At 41.0% G+C, this 21,215-nt stretch overlaps 1 protein-coding gene across 1 annotated transcript; it reads right to left on the reverse strand.

Moving 5' to 3' along the window:
* Positions 1-1,119: 1,119 nt before the first annotated feature.
* LOC149818244 (polygalacturonase inhibitor (DUF639)) lies at positions 1,120-20,777 on the reverse strand. Its single transcript, XM_089986184.1, has 10 exons — positions 20,614-20,777; positions 19,767-20,001; positions 18,900-18,986; positions 18,620-18,789; positions 9,967-10,109; positions 9,069-9,246; positions 8,344-8,932; positions 7,229-7,341; positions 1,824-2,067; positions 1,120-1,610 (listed from the first exon to the last, which is right to left on the reverse strand). Exons 1-10 carry the CDS (start codon positions 20,775-20,777, stop codon positions 1,383-1,385), a joined length of 2,151 nt encoding a protein of 716 aa, XP_089842310.1. The 3' UTR covers positions 1,120-1,382.
* Between the last annotated feature and the right edge of the window lie 438 nt (positions 20,778-21,215).

Below are 21,215 nucleotides of genomic sequence, written 5' to 3' on the forward strand. Positions count from 1 at the left end.
ACACCCTGCGACAGTGGTGTTATGGGCAGACACGAAGCCGCAGAGAGGAGGCCACAACCACAGGTAGGATTGCAGGGAATGCAAAGTTTGGGAGGGAATCAAGAGAGAGAGAGATTGGAACCAATGGTGGGGTCATGGGGAGGGTAGAGGTTCAGAGGGTGAGAGAGAGGGTGGCATAGGGTGTGCAGAGCCGTGGAGAGAGAGTGAAGTGAGGTCGCATAGAAGGTAGAGCTACGAAAAGAGAGAGAGAGAGGAGGGCACAAACCACAGATAGGTGGGGTAGCGCAGAGGGCAAGAGTGAAAGGGGGGCACAGGTGGGGTTGCGGGGAGGGCGAAGCTATGGATGGCAAGAGGGGGGAGCAGAGTCGCACAATGGCCGAAGCCGAAGAGGGCGAGGGAGAGAAGGCGCACAAAGGAGAGAGAGAGAGAGAGAGAGAGTTTTAGGGATTTATGAAAGAGGGGGACGACAGGTGGAAATGGAAGGGCTGTCAACCATCTTTGGGTCTGGCACCTAGTGCCCACCCTGACCTATAACTTAAACACAGACTTATAACTTTACTATTTTGAGTTAGAACCGAAAACCCTTTTAGAGTCCACATTTCTAAGTTTCAATATCGAAACAAAAACATGTTATACACACTAAAACAACCGAACAATCAACTGCTCATCAAATGACAATGATTTAAGCTAATGCCCTGATCGATCTTTGTCCTTTTTATTGTTTTTCTAAATTTTCAACACATGTAACTAAAAAATAACATAAAATAATCAAAATAGATACAGCTACATCTATTCATCGCCTGTTTTACAATATCAGGGTTATATCTCGGTGTCATTAGAAAGATATTTCTATCTAATTTTTTTTCTTCTTTTCTATGTTTTTCGAAATCCTTCAATTTTTTTGTCGAAAATCAATGACAAGGCCTATCATTGATCTTGGATGCAATGCTTGAACACATATTTAAGCAAAAATTCACTCACGTGAAGGTTAAAGTGATCCTTTTGATGCCATACATTTGCACTTTTGAACATCAAGGAAATTTTTGAAAATTATAGAATTTTTAAAGAAATTTGTCATTTTTGTCGTGCAATATGATCATTTTTTATTTTTTAAAACAATTACACAATTTTTAAGTGCATTTCAATATTTGGATCCAATACAACACTCATATCCGATGCTAAAATCCAACTTAAACTAGTCCAAGCATTGTTTGAGTTGAGCGGACTAGGTCATACGATCCAAAACAAAGCTATCAGATTCATTATATATGTGTTGTTCGCGCTGAATGAATCAAAGGCAGGACAAGTTGACAATCACGTCTTTGTGTGGTGCAATTGTCCAGTTTTGTGCCCGGCAGGAGTTGGTGGTTTCAAGAGATTAATCACCTCCTTTTTTTGCTTTCATCAGGTTTAATGATCTGAACAGGAGCAGCAGGAATTCTAATCCACCATTCCCTGACTCTTCGGATAAACTTTTCACTACTATCCTTCCGCAATGGCATCTCCCTTGTGAAAGACTCCAGAAATACCAATATTAGCAGGCAATTGAAAGGCACAAACGTGAACACCACAGCCATGAAAATCAGGAAAAGAGCAGCTGTCTTTGTTGCCTGCAAATTATAAAAAGATTTGGTGCGTCATAGATAAGAAGTTTGTCCACGGCGTAACAGGGAAAAGCATGCACCTGGTTCATCCAGGAGGATCTCAGTAAAATTGTAATAATATAAAAGACATCTATTTCCCCAGAAACACCATTCTTCACCAAGTCCTCATCCGAAGGGAAGCACTCCAAATGTAAAGGACAACTGACAAAAGATACAAACCTGTGGGAGTGCAGCGAGTAAGAGGGATCGAAGTTTGAGAAGGACAATGTTGGCTGCCTGAACAATTGTTTCCAACTGAGCTATAAATTCTTGCAAAGTTAGAAGCTGCTCCACAGGGTTACGAGGTGGCGGCTGTGTGACCTTGAAAGCTTCCACAGGCTTTCCTTTAGCACAGTGCTTATGCCATAGCATGAGAATTGCTAAGAATAGCAAACAAGAAGGCAATATGTATTTGATCCAATCCCTGTAAATCAAAATTCTGATCAAAGAGTACTCTTTTAAGTCAGAAATACTCATTGTTAGAAACACCTCACTTGACAAGCTGCAAATGAGGAGGCAATAAAGGCAACATTGTGAGAAATTGTTATTTTATGCCACAAATTGGTAGCCTCAAGAACTAATTAATTGTGTAAAACATGCACGAGTCCAAGTAGTTGGCCAAGTGAATCGGTGACAATAATTCCGAAGTAAAATACTGGCAACAATACCATAGTTTAAATGTCTTGCTCCCATCAGGGGTTGGGATCAGAACAGGATAAAAATCTAAGGAACCGAAAGATGCAGACTTTAATCATCAAAGAAAAACCATAAAAACCTGAATAAAGAGAGCATGGAAGACTCTTGGAAAACACAAAACCAAGACTAAATTTGTTCAGCAACAGCACGAGAAACAAACATCTGTGAGTGTGTCTCATAAAAAAACACACACCCATACAGTGTGGACACCACGTGTGGACACACAAACATGCAGTCATGTACATGCACAGGCAAGCATGTGTACGCCATGCACACCTAACTCATCATACAGGCATACAAAAGAAAGAAACAGAAACTCCTATAGAGAAAAACCAAAACTAAGCTTGTTCGGTGAAACTCACTTGGACAATCAAATACAAGCAGGCGATCTGATGCCCATGTGGTGGCCCCTAGACACCACAGCAGTAAGTGAATTTTGATATTTCCTGTTATGATCAATGAATTATGCACATAGCATATCTAACCATTCCTATAGCACAATTTATGTATTTGTCGGAGTGGTTATACCTTCATCACCCGACTTAGATGCCATGTTCATTAGGTCATTTGGCCCATATCAAATTGATAAGAATTGATGAACCATGTTCTCATTCATTACATCATACCTGATAGCCTTTGCATTTGATCTCCAACACATGCATATCCACTCCCAATATTAAATAAATCATAGTAACTTTTTCTCCACTAATCTGAACTTTTTTTTCAGTAATGTGTGTTGTCAGTGATGTTATGCCTGAAAAAAAAGGAAAAGAAAAAACAAAATCTTCTTTTCTTTTTGTGCTCTTCATCCATCATTGCTATAGTTATTTGAGCTACCAAAGAGCCAACTAAATTGTTTTTTATTACTTCACCCTTTTCCCAAGTATCGTTTTTCACACATACACACACACACATGCATATCCACTCCCTATATTAAATAAACCATAGTAACTTTTTCTCCACTAATATGGACTTTTTTTCCAGAAATGTGTGTTCTCAGTAATGTTATGCCTAAGGTTGTCCGTATCGTACAATACAGTATGATATTTATTGTTACTTTTAGGTTTTACGATACGATACAACTCGTATCGTGACACGAGTGTGTATCGTACTCGTATCGGGTGTACGGTACAATACATCCATGTATCGTACCGTATCGTGCAATACAGATGTGGCACACTTAAAAGGGACCCCAAACTCGATTTTTTTGTTTTGGGTTTAAAAGGCCTCTTGAGGCCGAGTTCTCTATATGTCTAGAGGCTCTTAGAAGGGAACCCACGTACCTTAGGTTCCGTGAGATCAATTTGAGAGCCCGATTCGTGCACAAGGGAGAGCTTTTGCGATTTTCTCAAGAGTACATTTTACTATTTTTCTACTCAAGGAAGTGGGTTAAGGTAAAAAAATCCATGTTCTTTGTTTCTTATTGAGTGTTTTTGGAGGAAGATGGCATCAGAGGATGCGGCATGGAAATGGGGCACTCAAGTAATGAGTGAAAACCGACTAAAAATCAAGTGCACCTATTGCTAAATTTCTTTTTCAGATGGTATCTATCGGTTGAAGCATAATTTAACCAAGACACATCATAATGTGCAAACATGCACATCAAGGAAATTGCCGGATGCTGTAAAATGATAATGCCAGCAATTACTTGATGATCTGAGAGGAAAAAAACAAGAAAAAGAAATGAATGAGGCAGAAATGAGGTGTGTGAAGCCTTGGGAGGATGTCTATTATGAAGATGAGCTCCCTACTTCTAGAATCAAAAGTAAGAAGTCCTACAACGAATGAAAAATGTATGACCGGTGCCAGTAGTTGTGTTGTGGCTGCCGCCGCGGGCACAAAGAAGAGGAGGACGCGGTTCTTAGAGAGGATCAGGAGATAATGTTAGAGGCTCTATTAGGAATTTTTTCTTTCTTTATCTGTTGCCCTATAATTTGTTGTATTATCAGTAATGAATTGTACAATTTTTAATGTTGAACCTCTTCCATAACCTGGTAAAAAAACCTCAACAGTACATCTGCTATCTTCGGCGTAACAAACAAATTAATTGATTTCAAAAACATGGTTCCTTTGGGGCAATAAACAAAAAAGTTTACTAAGGTCCTTGACTTTCTGTCTTACCACGCATCTGCCATGATGCTAAACCTAATTTCTTTTATGACTACCTCATCTCATCACAACATGCCTTCACCTCTTTCACATTAGCATCTAAAACTTTTATACTCAAAGCATGATATGAACACATTTTATATTCATACCTGAAGCTGGTTATGGCATCTGTCATGGCCTGAAAATGAAAGGAATTTTCTGCATTGAAAAGAATGCAAGCATCATAGAAACATCTCCCAATCGTGACATCCGCCTGTTCGACTAAATACTGAAGAGTCATCGGCGGGTCTGGTTGGCGGGTCAGCATACCTCAACCCGAACCCGACCCGTTTATTAAACGGGTCGGCTGTGGCAAACACGAACCCGACCCGTTTATTAAACGGGTAACCCGACATGACCCGCCAACCCGCCTAATAAACTGGTTGGGTCGGGTAAACGGGTTGGCAGGTTAGCGGGTCAGGTTGGCGGGTTGACCCGCCTGCCTAACTCGTTTATTAAACGGGTCAGCCGGGTTGGCGGGTTGGCATACCCCTAACATGAACCCGACCCGTTTATTAAACGGGTTCGTTTTTGCCCAACCCAAACCCGCCTAAGAGGCGGGTTGGCGGGTCGTGTCAGGTTTTGCCACCCCTAATATATATATATATATATATATATATATATATGGTGCTATTGAAGACACAAAACTATTGAGTATAAATCACTTTATTTTCATATGTTTTAGTTTTTTTTGTAGATTAGACCTTATGGATGTGATCTACAAGGTTTGTTTAGTAAAAGATGAATTTTGAATCATGTGATTGTGACATGCAAGCAGGTTTTTTTAAGGGATTCAAATATCAATGGCCCACAATGCACTAAGATTTCTTGACTTAAAAAAAATCATATTTTTAGATCGAAATAACACAATCCAAGGTTTGAACCTTACCAAACAAACATCTACATGGTCAGATTGAGTCAATAAAGCTTAAACCTATGATTTTCAGCTGAATAGTTAGCCTTCAATAGCACCAAATATTCACACACACACACACACACACACACACACACACACACACACACACACACACACATATATATATATATATATATATATATATATATATATATATATATATATATATTATGGTCCTAAGGTTCTCAAACACCTTGCTCTCATCATCAATATCAATAAGTTCAATCCCATCTATATGGCCACAACTATAGAAATGTTTCTGCTCGTTTTGAAAATTGAGTAGCTCCATGTCTGTTCACATTGCCTCCCACTACATCCATTGAAAACCTTATCAGTGTTCACCTACTCCTAGTTCCCTTGATCTCTATCAAACTGACTATTATACAGGTATCAAGGTCGGCAAAGAAATGGCAAAGTGGAAACATGCAGGACCAGACAGGAGATAGACATTCCAAACAATAATGGTGTTTTCAACTAATTCAGGGTATCTAAAGGCAGGACACTTTGATTTTATCATTTACAAGGCTACCCTTAACCATTTATTCTTCTTTTTTGTTATTCTAAATATCAAACTCAGTGTTGACATCTCAATAATATGCCCAAAAACTTGCTGCTTGACACAGAACTTAACATTGCAAAACATAGAAAGTGAAATTTACAAAGGGAAAGCTTTCTTAATCAAAGTGACACATGTTTATCACAATGCATTATTAGAACATTCCCAAAAATACTCAGATATAAAATGGCATAATTGTTATCTATTTAGTCTATTTCATATATCAAACTGTTGCTGCCATCTTCAGTGTTCAAATTAAGATTAGTGCAACACAACCTACTTTCTCTCAAATGAGATTAGTGCAATGAAAACTACTTTTTTATAAATATGGCATTCTTCTAAATATTTCATTAGATGAATAGGATCAAGTAATCAGCAGTTGTATGTTCTAAAGGAAGAAATGGGATAGTTATAAAATCAAAGTATGCATGAGGAACAAAATCCAGGTGACAAATGTTTCATGATACATCAAAATGAATGGGGTTAATGATTCATTTTCCATCACTCCAAGCTTCTGCACTCTCTTTGGCTTGTGACTATGCCCATTTCTCTCTTTCCCTAGCCTCCATTCATCAATAAGAACAAATGAATAAGCCCTATTCGTCATACAATTTCCACAATTCAAGTGTGACAAACTTAAATCTTGTTAAACAAGTATTGTTTAGAATCTTAATAATGATATTTTCAATTAGGCAGAAACCTTGCCTCACAGTGCAATCCTTCTCAATATACATTTTAGACAGAATCTCATAGCAGTGCTTGTGTGTGTGAGAGAGAGATCTTGTTAAACAAGTATTGTTTAGAATCTCAATAATGATATTTTAAATTAGGCAGAATCCTTGCCTCACAGTGCAATCCTTTTCAATATACATTTTAGACAGAATCTCATAGCAGTGATTGTGTGTGTGTGTGTAAGAGAGAGAGAGAGAAAGCTGTGTCAAAGCCATGCATGATTCTACCAACTTGTTAGTTGTTGGAAGGAGCAAAACTTTAACAGCAGACAACATTCTATATACGGGCATGCCTATAAAATAACCATTTTTTGTGCATAGGGAATATATATATATATATATATATATATATATATATATATATATATATATATATCGAATTTCCTTATTCATGTTTCCTTCTTTCTCTTAAAAGTCAAATTACTTTTTACCAATTCGACAATCCAAAAATCAGATGTCTATAGCCAAAAACTAGTAGCAAAAGCATCTCCAATTCATTCTGTTATAGTGCATACTGAATCAGTTGCAGACTAATCACCTGAAAATAGCATAACAGACTATGAACAAGAAAATCAATGATTTAAACGGGCTATCCCATGAGGCCAAAAAGTGAATCCAGGTAACCAGTTCCACCAATGAAGAAAGTAATTCCTGCCAAGTAAAAAATTAAAAAATATTATATGTTAAAAGTTAAGATTCAGGATGCTTCGTTTAACACACTAATCAGATAACAAAGTAAATGCAAAATATTGAAATTATGGAAATTTGCTTCATCTATCTCAACCAGACTGGCATAAGCAGAGCAGCAGTAATAGCAGCCAATTACAACTAATGGAAGCTTCTATCACTGAGAATGTTCTTATCCGTGACTTATGAAATGTTCTAGCTATGAGATACATTGCATGAATTTCTAAAGACATCAATATGTAAGACCAGTGTCTTCCATAGCTAGCCAAAAATAAACAACAAATAGAAAATGAATAAGAATATAAGCCAATCGCCAAAATCAAGCCACAAATTTAACTCCATCTCACCAAAATAACAAATCGAGATGGACTGTGAGACTAGCTATTCCATGTCTGTAAAAGCTGACCATCCAAGGACAGTTCATCCAACCATAAGCTTTTGCATGGACTTATTTATTAACAGATAGCTCTAACTGAAAAATCTTAGACCTTAACGGATCCTCACTTGAAAAGCACATTAAAAGTAAGGAAAAAAGTTACTGGTTTCATCAAGTTAAGACAATCATTAAGAGATCACCTAGCTATAAAAAACAGTAGAAAAGATTAGCCTGGAAGAAAAATATCAAACTTGCACCATATACATGTGTTATTTATGGAAGAAAAGTGTGCAATCAAGGTCTGAGTTGAGACAGTTTCAGCTCAAGAATGAATAGCATAATACCTGCTGGATTTAGTAAGCAGATACCATCACATTCTACAGTTAAAGGCGCACTTCTCCATTTTTGCGAAATAATCAAAGCACCTAAACTTTTACATTTTTCATTCAACTGCTTCCTATTATGCAGAGATACGTTTCAATTTTCTTTCAATAACCAACAGCAAGAGGGCAACTGACCATCTTTTAAAAGGTAAGAAGTGACAAAAGAATCTAACACAAGGAGAACATGTAACAACATAACAAGCTTACCTTCATTACCGCCAAGTTAGTATCAATACCCTCCACTTTCACCTGAGCAATGGTTGCTCGTGCTGCCTCAGCTTTATCTGAGTCATGTTTTGACTGTTTTACAGCCAATTCCATTGGATTCATGTCACCAACATAAACATCCCCTGTAAAGAATCCATCATCTTTAATTGCCTCAGCTTCCTTCATTATTATAAAGCCAAACTTTTGAAATGACAACAATGAAATTGGGTGGAGGACAGAGTGCACTTTGGAGTCATTTAATGATGAACAACAGTTTTCAATGTTCAACAGTTCCAAACGACCTGACAAAGCCTCCAAGATGTTATCCCCTCTAGGAAGTTTTTCTGCTAAATTGAAGGAAAGAACGGTCTTAAAATGGGAAGGGACATTGTGAAAAGCATCCCTCAGTGCACGACAGCGAAAAATGCCCAAGATGGCCCTTGAGAGTGCTTCAGCCTCCCTGATATCTTTGAGACAAAACTTTCTAATGAATCGATTAACATGCAAGACCTCTCGGATAATGGCCAACCAGTAATCCCGACGTAAATGCCCTCTGAATTCAGGAAACTCCATAGAAACAGGCTCTGTTCTGTAAAAAATCAAGTTAGATTTAATTTTCAGCATTTCAAGGCCTGCAATGCCTTGACTGCTACATGCAGCAACTCAACCAAGGAATAACCAACTCAGTTATACAAGCAAAAGCTATTGGCAATAAGAACACACACAAGGATGTTGACTTGTACAACACAGCCTTATCAAACAACTTAGCTCCCAATGGCCCAGTAAATTCTCGCTTCACGATCTGTTTCAGATCTAAGGATAGATCATATGCAATGGCTTTGTCATATGAGCCTACTCCAATGGACTCAAAGTAAAGAGCTCGATTAGTCAAAGTCAAACGTCCTGCATAAAACATCAACATTTGGCAAGATAATAGTAAGAATGTAGAATCAGTAAATATCTAGCAAAAACATGTAGTCAAATAGCCATTATGAATAACAACAAACAACAACAACAACAACTACGCCTTCATCCCAAAACAATTGGGGTCAGCGATATGAACCAAAAAAGAAATTCATTTTGGGTCTTCCACATGAATCCTTTTCCTCCAATCATTTCTATCCAACGCCATGTCCTCGGTGAGGTTCAAAGCATTCATATCCTTTCCTATCATCTCCATCCAAGTCTTCCTAGGCCTACCCCGACCTCTTTTAACTAATATATTTTCCCATTTCTCCAACCTTCTAACTGGAGCATCATTAGGCCTTCGCCGAATATGTCCAAACCACCGTAAACGATTCTCTCGCATCTTATTTTCAATGGGTGCAACACCTACCTTCTTACGTATCTCTTCGTTCCGAATCTTATCTTTTATTGTATTTCCACACATCCATCTAAGCATCCGCATCTCAGCTACACTCATTTATGAATACTACAAAATTATCTCTTTATGTGGTTCGTGCTGCATCATGTTATTTGTTTGGATAAAGGATTCAGGTAGGGATCCTTTATTTCATTTGTCATTTTCTCAACATGAACAAGCACATAAGACTAACATTCAATCATGAGAAATACCACTAAAATTGCCACAAGAATTACTTTTCACCATAGATGAAACATCACCTGGCCATGCAGAGACACCAATGTGCTGAAGAACAGGTTGAGTGGGAACAGTACCATCAACTTCTATAATTATTTCTCCCTCAGCAAGCTGAAGATTTGAGATCAATGGAGGTCCAAGGAAACTCTTAGCAGTTCTAATCACTCTATGGTACAGAGAAAAGAAAACAGACCCATAAGAAGTCAAACTCATGGGCATTTAAAACACACCAAGAACATTTTCTCATGTAGCAACTATCCTTGAGCACACAGCTAAACTATATACAAGCTCTCGCAATTCATAAATCAGTTTTGGTAGGCTTCCATCATTGCCTTGAAATCCACAGAAGGATCTTGGACAATATTTTACAAAAACTATTGATTTACATCTTCCATAAATGTCAAAAACAATTTTTTACTTTATCATACTTAGTTTCTATATCTACAGTGCTCAAACTTCAGAAATAAATGAATGCTTCAGACATAGTAAAAGATGCATAAGAACTGATTGAAGAGTAGCTTCTGTCAAATTACACAACTCAAGTCTGAGTTCAGTGATAATGTATTTGTGCTAAACATTGAAGAAAACAAATAGACTGGATTTTCCTACAAACATGAGAATATATGTTGCGCAAGCAACACTGGTTGACACTGGATTAATATGAAAGAACTCAGGCCGATCAATAGCTCATTCGGATCTGAATTTTACATTACTTTGGCATGCTAAATAAGAAGAGCCATATGGTACCCATTTTCTGCACCTCTTGTGTTATATCATTTTACAGAGCGCACTTTTGCAACATAATTGCAGACATAAAATCTAATCGTTTCAGTTTGCTGGAAAGCATGTCATAAAATCATCACGTAACTGTAATGAAATAAAGTAGTGCACAAAAGGTTGCCACTTAGGGGCCTACAAGATTACAATAAGTGCACACAAACACAAGGTCTCTTATGGACCAATACAATCAACACAAAAGCCTCTTATGGGCTAAGCAAAACACAAATAAAATAACAAATTTTTATATATAAAATGATTAAGAAAAACTTTATACAAGGGGATTACTCCCCTTTATATAGGCAAGAGAGGGCTCAAAGAGCCATTGGGAGCATTCACAACGGCTATTTATAGCTGGAAATAAAAGGACAAAATAATACAGAAAATAAAAAAGGTCTAAAGCGCCCCTAATGAGCACAACCTATTACATAAAGGAAATGACAAAAATACCCCTAGGGGGTATTACCTATTACAACAATATAAATATATATAAAACTTTAACAGTAACCACAAGAAATGCCAATCAAATCTTTCATTTTGTGCCACTGGGTTTGCTGTCACGGGCATGTTTCTTCAATAGGCCAGTGCAATTTGACGGTCCTTCCTTACCGCCGCAAGCCTTTCTGATCGCTCGCTTGCCGCTGCGGAAGTTTTGATTATAGAGAGTGCAAGACAGCGAAAGAGAAGAGAGGGAGAGAAATTGCAATCACTCGAAGGTAATCACAATGAAGGTGAACAAAGAAAGCTCAACGCATTTGCATTCATTCACTATTTTGCCCGCAGGCTCATTACAATTCAGATCTACGGGCTAACCCTTTAGGGTATTGATTAACCTGAACCAAAGTACAAGGGTGGCTCGGAGAAAGTTACATCTGACTCAACACTTACATCAAGACTCAACCAAAGCAAAACAGACTCTTGACACAACTGTACAAAGTAGGTCAAAGGGGAACAGACTCCCCCCTTCAAATCATGTGCCGCCCTCGATGCCATCAGTTTCATGGTAGGCCCTCACTTTATCTAGATAACGGCTCTTCATCCGGAATGCTGGCTCCAACGCCGGTTCCGTTGTCTCCTCCCACTGCACAAAATACTTCTTCGCTTCGCCCAAGTAGTTGACCTTGTGGCGAAGGATATTGCTGAGACGTTTCTCGGTCCATTGTGTTGCCAGGGCCCTCTGCAGGATAGGAGCGCGTTGTAGCACGCTACGTTCCAGATCCCCCTCGTTCGCATAAAATAATTTTAGGTTGTACACGTGAAACACTGGATGCACTTTGAAGTTCGGGGGCAGGTGCAGCTTGTATGCTAGTTTGCCCACTTTCTTGGTGATGGTAAATGGCCTCTCGTACTTCCTGATCAGTTTGCGGTGTCGTTCACGGAAGATGTCTGTGCGATCCAGGTAAAGCTTCACCAACACCCAGTCCCTAATACGGAACTCAGCAGCCCGACGACGCTTGTTCGCTCACTTCTTCATCCTCTTAGTCGCCTTGTACATAAATGCCTTCGCCAGCTCAGTCTGTTTGTGCCAGTCTCGAACAAACTGATAGGCAAAGGATGACCTTCCCTTCTCCTGTACGGCTAGAGTATGCGGAGTCAGCGGTTGTTGCCCCACAGCTATCTCGAACGGGCTGTTCTTGAAGACTCACTCTTCTGAAGATTGTAACAGAATTGGGCCACGTCTAGAAGCTTCACCCAGTCTTTCTGATTGATACTAACAAAGTGCCTAAGGTACTGCTTCATCAGTCCGTTGATGCGCTCTGTCTGCTCATCCGTCTGTGGGTGAAAACTTGTTGAAAATAGCAGATCGGAGCCGAGTAGCCGAAACACTACTCGCCAGAATTTGCCCATGAAGCAATCATCACGATCACTCACAATGTTTCATGGTACACCCTAGTGCTTCACAACATGCTTGACCAACAGTTCTGCAGTTTTCTCTGCGCGGCACTCCTTCGAAGCTGGGATGAAGATAACGTACTTAGATAAATGATCCACCACCACCAGGATGGAGCTAAAACCATCTACCTTTGGTAGACTAATAATGAAGTCCATGAAAATGTTTTCCCAAGGACGCTCTGGAATAGGTAGAAGCTCAAGGAGGCCAGCAGTCTTCTGGCTGGTCCCTTTGTGTTGCTGACAGACGAGGCACGTTCGCACATACCCCTCCACATCGTCTCTCATCTATGGTCAATAGTAGCCGTGCTCAAAGAGTGCTAAAGTCTGCTCCTGCCCAGGATGACCGACCCATAGCGTATCATGGCACTCCTTAAGCAGTTCGCGGCGAAGGCTTCCTCACCACGGCACGAAGACGCGTCCCCCTTTAGTCACAAGGAGGTCATCCCGTAGCCAAAATCGTCGAGTCTTTTCCACTTGCGCCAAAGAGACAAGATGTTACGTCGTTGTGTCTTGTTGCATACCTTCGCGAATGCAGTCCAGCAACGCACCCTCCAAGTGAACTTCAGAAGGCTATGCTCGTGCAACCGTCAGTTCTGCCTTGGGACTCAGGGCGTTAGCAACAACATTGGTCTTCCCCACCTTATACTCCAAAGCAAAGTCGAACTTAGCCAGAAACATTTGCCATCGAGCTTGCTTGGGCGTCAGCTTCTTCTGCATTTGAAAATAGCTCATGGTGACATTGTCTATCTTGAAGACGAACTGGGCACCCAGAAGGTAGTACCGCCATGTCCTGAGGCAGTGCATGATGGTCGTCATTTCACGTTCGTGCACAGTGTAGCGTCTCTCCGCATCCTTTAATTTTTGACTCGCGTAAGCAATCGGATGACCCTCCTACATGATAACTTTGCCGATGGCGAAGTCTGAAACATTTGTGTGGACTTCAAAGGGTCTTGTGTAGTCCGGCAATCGCAGTACTGGTTCTCTCACCAGGGCATTCTTGAAACCATTAAAGGCATCTTAGCAAGCTCCTGTTCAGAGCCATACCCGATTCTTTTTCAGCAAATCCGTGAGGGGCGCAGCCATAAGGAATAGCCTTCGATGAACCGCCGATAGTAGTTTGCCAAGCCAAGGAATAACCGTAACTCTAGCACTTTGGTTGGCGGACTCCATTCCTGGATGGCTCTTATCTTCTGCCTGTCCATGTGAAGCAAACCACGCCCCACGACGTAGCCAAGAAAGCTGATCTCCTCCTGACCAAAGAGACACTTTTCTCGCTTGACATAGAGGTCATTCTCCTTCAGCACCTGAAACATTGTTCGCAAGTACCCGACATGTTCTTTCATGTTGCAGTTGTAAATCACGATGTCATCAAGATAGACTACCACAAACTTGTCTAAGGGTAGAAGATCTTGTTCATCAATGTCGTGAACGTGGCCGGAGCATTCGCCAATCCGAATGGCATCACCAGAAATTCATAAGCACCATAGCGAGTGACACAAGTTGTCTTTGGTTCATCGTCATCTGCAATCCTCACTTGCCAGTAACCCGATCGCAATTCTAGCTTCGAAAAGATACGAGCATTGCTTAACTGATCGAACAAGTCCGCTATCAGTAGTAATGAATACTTATTTTTCACCGTGACCTTGTTCAGTGCACGGTAATCCACACATAACCTTTTGGAACCATTGTGTTTCATTTGGAAGAGCACAGGGGTGCCAAAAGGTGCTTTTGAAGGACGAATGATGTATGTTTCTAACATCTCGTCGAGCTGCCTATGCAGCTCCTTCAATTTGGCTGGTCCCATGCGATAAGGGACCATGGCAGGGAGCTTTGCTCCCGGGGTCAACTCAATCCTGTGATCGACCTCGCGTCTCGGTGGCAGACGCTTCAGTAGTTCCGGGGCATCACTTCTCGAAACTCCGCTAACAGTAGGGCAAGGGTCGGCAGCACTGCTGCTTCCACCTTCCCTTCTTCAGTGCGCACAGCAACTAGGAATGTCTGCTCTCTCCGCTTGACACCCTTTTCTTCAATTGCATGACAGATAGCATTGAAGACTTGCGTTCAACAGTAAGGCATTGCACCATGTGTAAAGAGTTTTGCCCCATGATCGTCAACGAGTTATACTTCGGTAGCATCATCACATTCTGGCTGCGAAGAAACTCCATACCCAAAATCATTCGAAAATCGTACATGGTCACTATTGAAAAGTTGGCTTTGCCGGCCCAACTCCCAATTTTGATAGCCATATCCCTTGCTTCACCAAGGATGGACTTGGCCTCAGAGTTCACTGTCTTGATGGCCCTCTGTTTTGGCTCGAGCTTCAAGCCTAACCGCTACGCCTCTTCCCGCGAGACGAATTTATGTGTGGCCCCGGAGTCTACCATTGTCGTAGTAGACTTTTTATCTGCAATGACTTTTAAATACATGAGTTCTTTGCTAACTGATATGCTTTCGACTGGGCAGCTTCTTACTGCGTTGACTGACTGCATAGCTCCCATCCTTGGTTGCATGACCTCGGTGTCGCTACTCTCTGCTTGTATTGCATTGGCTTGTTCGTCGTCCTTCACGAGGCACTTAGGACATTGTCTTGTGATATGCTTATCACCATAGAACCAACAAGTTACAACCCGCCCTTTGTTGTCGTTGTTGTACTTCTTGTCGAAATGGTGTTGGGTCGACGCCTCACCCTTGTTGTCGCGTTGATCTTCTTTCTTGCCTCCATGGTCTGGCTTCTTCTCGGCCTTGGTCGATGAAGTGAAGGTCTTGCACTGAGTATCCACTAGGCGCTCGGCCGTCACATATGCATCTTTTAAAGTCTCGAGATTGCTCTTTTCCACTTCGGACTGTGTCCACGACTGTAGTCCCACAATAAACTAGTTTGGTCTATCTTCATCTGGCACATCGGATATGTCCAGCATGAGCTTCTGGAATGTCCTGATGTAATCTATCAAGGCTCTAATGTGCTTCAATTCCGACACCATCCGATATGTTTGGCGTTGTACATTTCGCGGCAAAAAGTAGTTTCGTAGCTCAGTTTTGAAGGCTTCATAAGTATCAATGATGCAATGCCCTCTTTTCATGTCGCTATGTTTCTGTCTCCATCAGGCTATAGCATCTCCGTCAAGCAGAGTTGTTGCAGCCTTTACCCTGAGGTCATCGGCCAATACATTTTGAATATCCAGGTAGTCTTCCATCTAGAACAGAAAGTTTTATATGGCCTTGCTGTCTCTAAAACCATTGAACTTCGTTGGCCTCGGCACATCTATCTTTGATGGCCTATCTCCATTTTCGCCATTTACGGTCACCCTCCGCTGCAAAGTGCAGTTCTTCAACTGAAACTCCCCTACTTCAGTGTGCAAGATGGTCATTGTCGTAGTCAGCGAAGTAACCTGTCTCATCAGCAAGTTCACCTACTCTTGCAGGCTTGTTACCTCGTCGTCCATTGCTCCAAATGACTCAACTAAGCGTGAAATCGCTTCCTAATGCAAAGTCACATCAACCACCAGGCTATTGACAATCTCGGTCATCGGCTCATGAACCCGAGGTGAACCCATCTCCTCGGTCTCGACAACTACCTTACCTTTTGTGCTTCGAAAGTTGTATTGGAGCACCACGATGTCATGCTCACAAATCGCAGTCTGTCGGTGCGTCTCTCGATATCGACTCTGGAGTTCCTTTTCCAGCTCGAGAGCAGAGTAGAAAGATTCACGGAGACCTTGTTGTTCATTGTATGTGACACTGAAGAGGACAAAGATGGTTTATCTTGGTTACGCAAATTTGTGCAGCTAAAGTATAGTCGACCGAACACAAAAGCAAGATGTTAGCAGGATGGTATGAGACATCTTGACCATGGTAAGTAGAAGTGTAAGGTTATTGTTTAGTTGGTTAAGGAAACGTAGATAAGCCAAAAATTCTTACCAGTTGTGTGTTAGGCTCACAGGTGGAGCATGACGTTTGCCTTGTGCATGCAGAGAATGCACATTGAATTCGGTTGGAGGGATTTGCACCCTTGGGTATGGGAGACTCAACTAAACTTCTAAATTTTCTTCCAAGATTGTAGGTTAGCGAAGTGCCCACGTTGAGCAGAATGCTCGTTGTTTTGGTCCCTTGAGTTGGCAAATCCTCTATGGATTGTGTGTGCGAAAAAAGTTATTGTTTGTGGCTCATCGGTTCCTGCAGGAACGTTTTGCAGACTCTGAGAAAGAGTTACAGCGTGCTAGCTTCGGGAGGGGAGTTATAGCATTGAGCCAAGGTGCCTTTGTGAGGACGAGTGCCCAGAAAGACACTTTGAAGGACCACTTTGGGATGATACGCAAGATGACATGCCCCCACTTGAGGACTAGTTTGGACCATTGGAAAACCATAAGTTGGTGCTTAAAGGAGTTGATATCCCTACAATACACGTTGGTGGTCATCTTTCTCTGCGAGAACCACAAAGGGCTTGGAATTGCCCTTGATGGAGTTGGAAGGCACTCTAACCATGAGCATAAAGACAACAAGTTTGTCGTGCGGGCGAGGATAACCTGCTTGTATATGAGACTGCACTGGGGTCTCATGAGCAGAAAATACTCAATATTGATAAAGCAGGAGACAATTGTCTAAGTGATCGGTGATGTGTTAAAGAGTGAAACTTGACGTGTTAAAGGTTGCGACGATGGTGGATGCAAATCAGAACAAGTTGAGTAGGCTGAAGAAAGAGTAAATCAAAGATAAATACAAAGGGAAACATGCATATCACTGAAGACTGTGTTCTTACCTGCACCGGCATTGTTGAGGACGACAATGGTTTTGGGTGGAGGAGAATGTCCCCATGTGCAGTGCGGAGCTATACTGAGTGAAAAATGCATCGAGCGTAAGAACGTGTGGTGTGTGTTGGCTTGATCGGTGACGTGCGGTGGTAGCATGGCATGCGATATGCAACAGTATTGTCGTTAGTGCATCGTTGTATGGCGACAGAGACGTGAAACGTTGTTTGGTTAAGCAGTGCCAACGGATCAAAAGATGTTGCCTTTGGAGATTTGGTTAAGGACCTCTTGGCTTGCAGGATGTCCCACACGTAGCGGTTGGACGCACGGGAGTGCGTGTGGGTTAGGGTTAATTCTCCCAGAGATCACATTAGGTGATTCCAACTGAGTATGGTGACTCAGGGGTAGGCGAGTGAATGCCTAGGCACCGGCGAATGAGTCTTGGTGGTGCTTTTCGCTATGGTGTTCAATCATCAAGTGGTCTTTGGACTGGGGGCCGCAAGGTCTTGTTCCTTCAGTGGCGAGGTTTTGTTGTGGCATGCGCATAGAGTCGCAATACGCTCTATGACAGGCAAGGCTAAGGCAAGTTTGTGCCCCTTTCGAAAGTAATAGATGGTATGGGACGACTATGCACTAAGCGGCATGGACTACATGAAATACGCATTTGAAGATGCGCTTGATCAGCTTCCGCTAGGCAGCTGCGCACGAGGTGGTGCACAAGGCTAATGAAAATGATTTAGCACATGGAAAAGTGTTGGTGCGCGACCTTTAGCCGTTAGGCTGTTCAGATTGGGCAGTTTGGCGCATCGCGGGTTTGCGAGAAATTCTATGCCCGTGACAAAGCAATAAAAAGGCTTGCGGCGGTAAGGAAGGGCCGTCGCGCTGCACTGGCTTATTGAAAAGTAAGCCTGTGACATTTACGTTAAGCTTTAGAATTTGAAACCAATCTCAAGAATCGAGTAGGTTAATTATTAGAATCTAGTACAAGTCTCTGGAATCAAGTAGGTTGTAGTTTTGGTACATACCAAGTCTGAATCACTTAATGTTGACTTGGGCCGTCTGAATATTCCCAAGTCTCAAATGAAACAAGATCACGCTTCACAGCAAAAAGGTTGCCCTTCCAAGAGTTCAATCATAGGGTTTTTTTGTCACTTTAAGTGCTTTAGAAGTATGTGTCACTAACATTTAGATATATAAGATTTCCACAAATGAAAAGTTATCCAAAAGAGCACAAATTTCAGCATTCAGAGTCAATCCATACTTGTCCAGAGTGGTTAGATACTTCTCATATATAAGAAAATGTAGCTGTCCACCTGATGAACTTGTAAGTGCATCAAAAAGATTGTGAACTGTTATTATATCTGCTACGGCAGGAGAAGCAGGAGCTATTCGTGTAAATGCATCTAAACCGACAGTTTTCTTATCATCAACCTGGAAAAGGAAATAAAACGTGAAGGAAATGTCATATTTTCTTACACATTGTATATAATTAAAATGAAAGCATATCAACTTAGTGCAAAAAACAACAACAACAAAACAACCTGAACTGCCATGTTTAGTGAATCCAAGTAAAAAAGAGATCCGCCATCCTCATCTTCTTCTGCTGCTTTATTTTGTGTGCTGCTCTCCTGTCAATAAAACAAGTTGCCTAAATACAACTGGTTCATAGGTTTTGTTGAAGATAAGTTGTTAGTTGCACGTAAAAGCTGCACCAATATATGTGTGTGATGGGTTCATTTTTATGTTAACTACTTACATGAAGATGTGAATATTATCCCAGTATTAATCACCATGTACAGCATAGTAACTCCAGGAAAATATTCAACTTCATTTAAGGATGAACGTCATGTACAGCATAGTAACCCCAGGAAAAAATTTAACTTAAATTGGGATGAACCTCCTCATATCCACCCCAATCCAGCCGGGCCCTATATGGGTGGATAACAACAGACAGGAGCCGATCTTCATCCGACCCGACCCGACCTTCATCCGACCCGTTGACAGCCCTAACTACATTTATGGGAGAGGAAAAATTGGATGATTTGGAAATGGTAATTGAGAGGAGTTAGTATAGACTTTATGATTCATATGGCTACAAGGAAAGGCCCTCATCTTCATTGACACAATGGTTATTAGATATGCATTTCTGTAGAGTGCAGAGTAATGAAATGTCCAGCATATACATTATCCTGCCTTAAATTTAGTCATGTAGGTTTTTCAACATAACAGGTGATAAGTCCATTGTTGTGTATGTGTATCATATGTCCCTTCTGCAAATCTCTAATGACAAATATTTATTTAATTATTCTTTCATTTAAGTATTAACTACTCCAAGGAAAACTTCCAGAGTACAGCAAATCTAAAGTTCCTTACAAATCTCAATTGACAACAGTGATCAGGTGTCTCACTTTGAGTAAAGTCTCACTCCCAGCACCAGGGGCTTCCCAAGCAAGCATCATATCGTAAGTTAGGCGACGGAATTCTTTACTGCCCACGTGATCTGGTTGTTGAATCATGACATGCAAAGCTCTGTAAGAGCAATACTCTAATAGATTACGAGCATAACTAGAAGGTTGCTTAACATCCTCTGGCATCTGATTCTCAAATTGATGTTGCAGTTGCTCAGGTTCGAGGAGAAGAACCCTACAATTACATACTCCATGCATAAGCTCATGTTAAAAGATACAGTTGGAACAGGAGGTAAACAACTCTTGAAAAGGGTGGAGCACAACCACTGCCACAATAATAATAATAATAATAATAATAATAATAATAATAATAATAATAATATATATATATATATATTGTTAATCAATGAACTAAACAGTTAAAGCAATTAATAAGTACAATAGACAATAGTGAAAACAGTAAAATGGAGTGCCTGTCAAGAAATGATGTATTGATCAAAGAAGAAATAAATGATAATTGAGGTACGTATTGCAGTGTTTGGCAAACTAAGTACGCCGAGAAATGCTAGGGCTTCGAGTAACGGACAGAACTCACAATGACGTGGAATATAAGAAGAAAGAATCACCCACAATTGAAAGAATGTGGGAAATATGAGCATCAGAAAGTGCAAAATTCTCGATTACAAAGCAGATTCTTTCTAGAAATTTACAACGATCAATTATGAAGAATGAAATTGAGGATGAATTGCTACATCAGCAAGAAACGATCGAATCAACGATCGGATGGATTCCTAGTGACTGGGGGGACGAACGTGAATAAGGCACGAAATGGGAGGACGATTGGTACCTAGAGCACTGCGAGACAACGGAATTGGCGATCGGGGAGAGTTGAGGAATCCAATGCACAGGGGGAGTGGCGATGGAATCCGCTGGCTTCTTTCTGCCTCCGAATAAGGATTTAATGGAGCGATGTTTCTTGAAGCTCCGGAGAATGTCCCTCCCACCGTCCATTTCCCTAGGGTTTGCAGGAGTTTCGGCACAACTCCTTTCTCACCTCCACAGGACGATCTTTTCAGACGATGGAAACACCTCGCAAAACATCACGCCCAATGACGGAATTTTCCCTCTCATTAAAAGGTCTCTTTTTAAATCCCCCTCTTTGTCTCTCAGGATTTAAAGAGAGGCAACCAGACCCTGCGGGCCGGGTTTGGGCCAAGGTTTTTGACTTGGACCCGTTATGTACCAGGACAAAATCCGGCCGGTTATATATATGTAGGCTTGGGCTGGCCCGCGGGCTATCAGGCATGCTCAATGGGCTTGAGTTATTTATTAATTTTGTAATAATATAAAAAGTAAAAAAATTAACTATTGCATAGTAACTTGATAATTATTACTATTTACCTAATTAGTTTAGTTAATTTTATAAAAAAAAATGTAATTAGGTACAAG

Source organism: Nuphar pumila, chromosome 13 (assembly GCF_984573655.1).
Source record: "Nuphar pumila chromosome 13, dmNupPumi1.hap1.1, whole genome shotgun sequence".
Lineage (NCBI taxonomy): Eukaryota > Viridiplantae > Streptophyta > Magnoliopsida > Nymphaeales > Nymphaeaceae > Nuphar > Nuphar pumila.

What these genes read in the sequence shown, in the direction of transcription:
- LOC149818244 (XM_089986184.1), bottom strand. Translation starts at nt 20,777, where the DNA reads ATGGACGGTGGGAGGGACATTCTCCGGAGCTTCAAGAAACATCGCTCC. An exon ending in GGAGTGAGACTTTACTCAAA is followed by an intron (nt 18,987 to 19,766) that starts GTGAGACACCTG and finishes TTTTATTGACAG; the next exon opens with GAGAGCAGCACACAAAATAA. An exon ending in CACTAAACATGGCAGTTCAG is followed by an intron (nt 18,790 to 18,899) that starts GTTGTTTTGTTG and finishes TTCCTTTTCCAG; the next exon opens with GTTGATGATAAGAAAACTGT.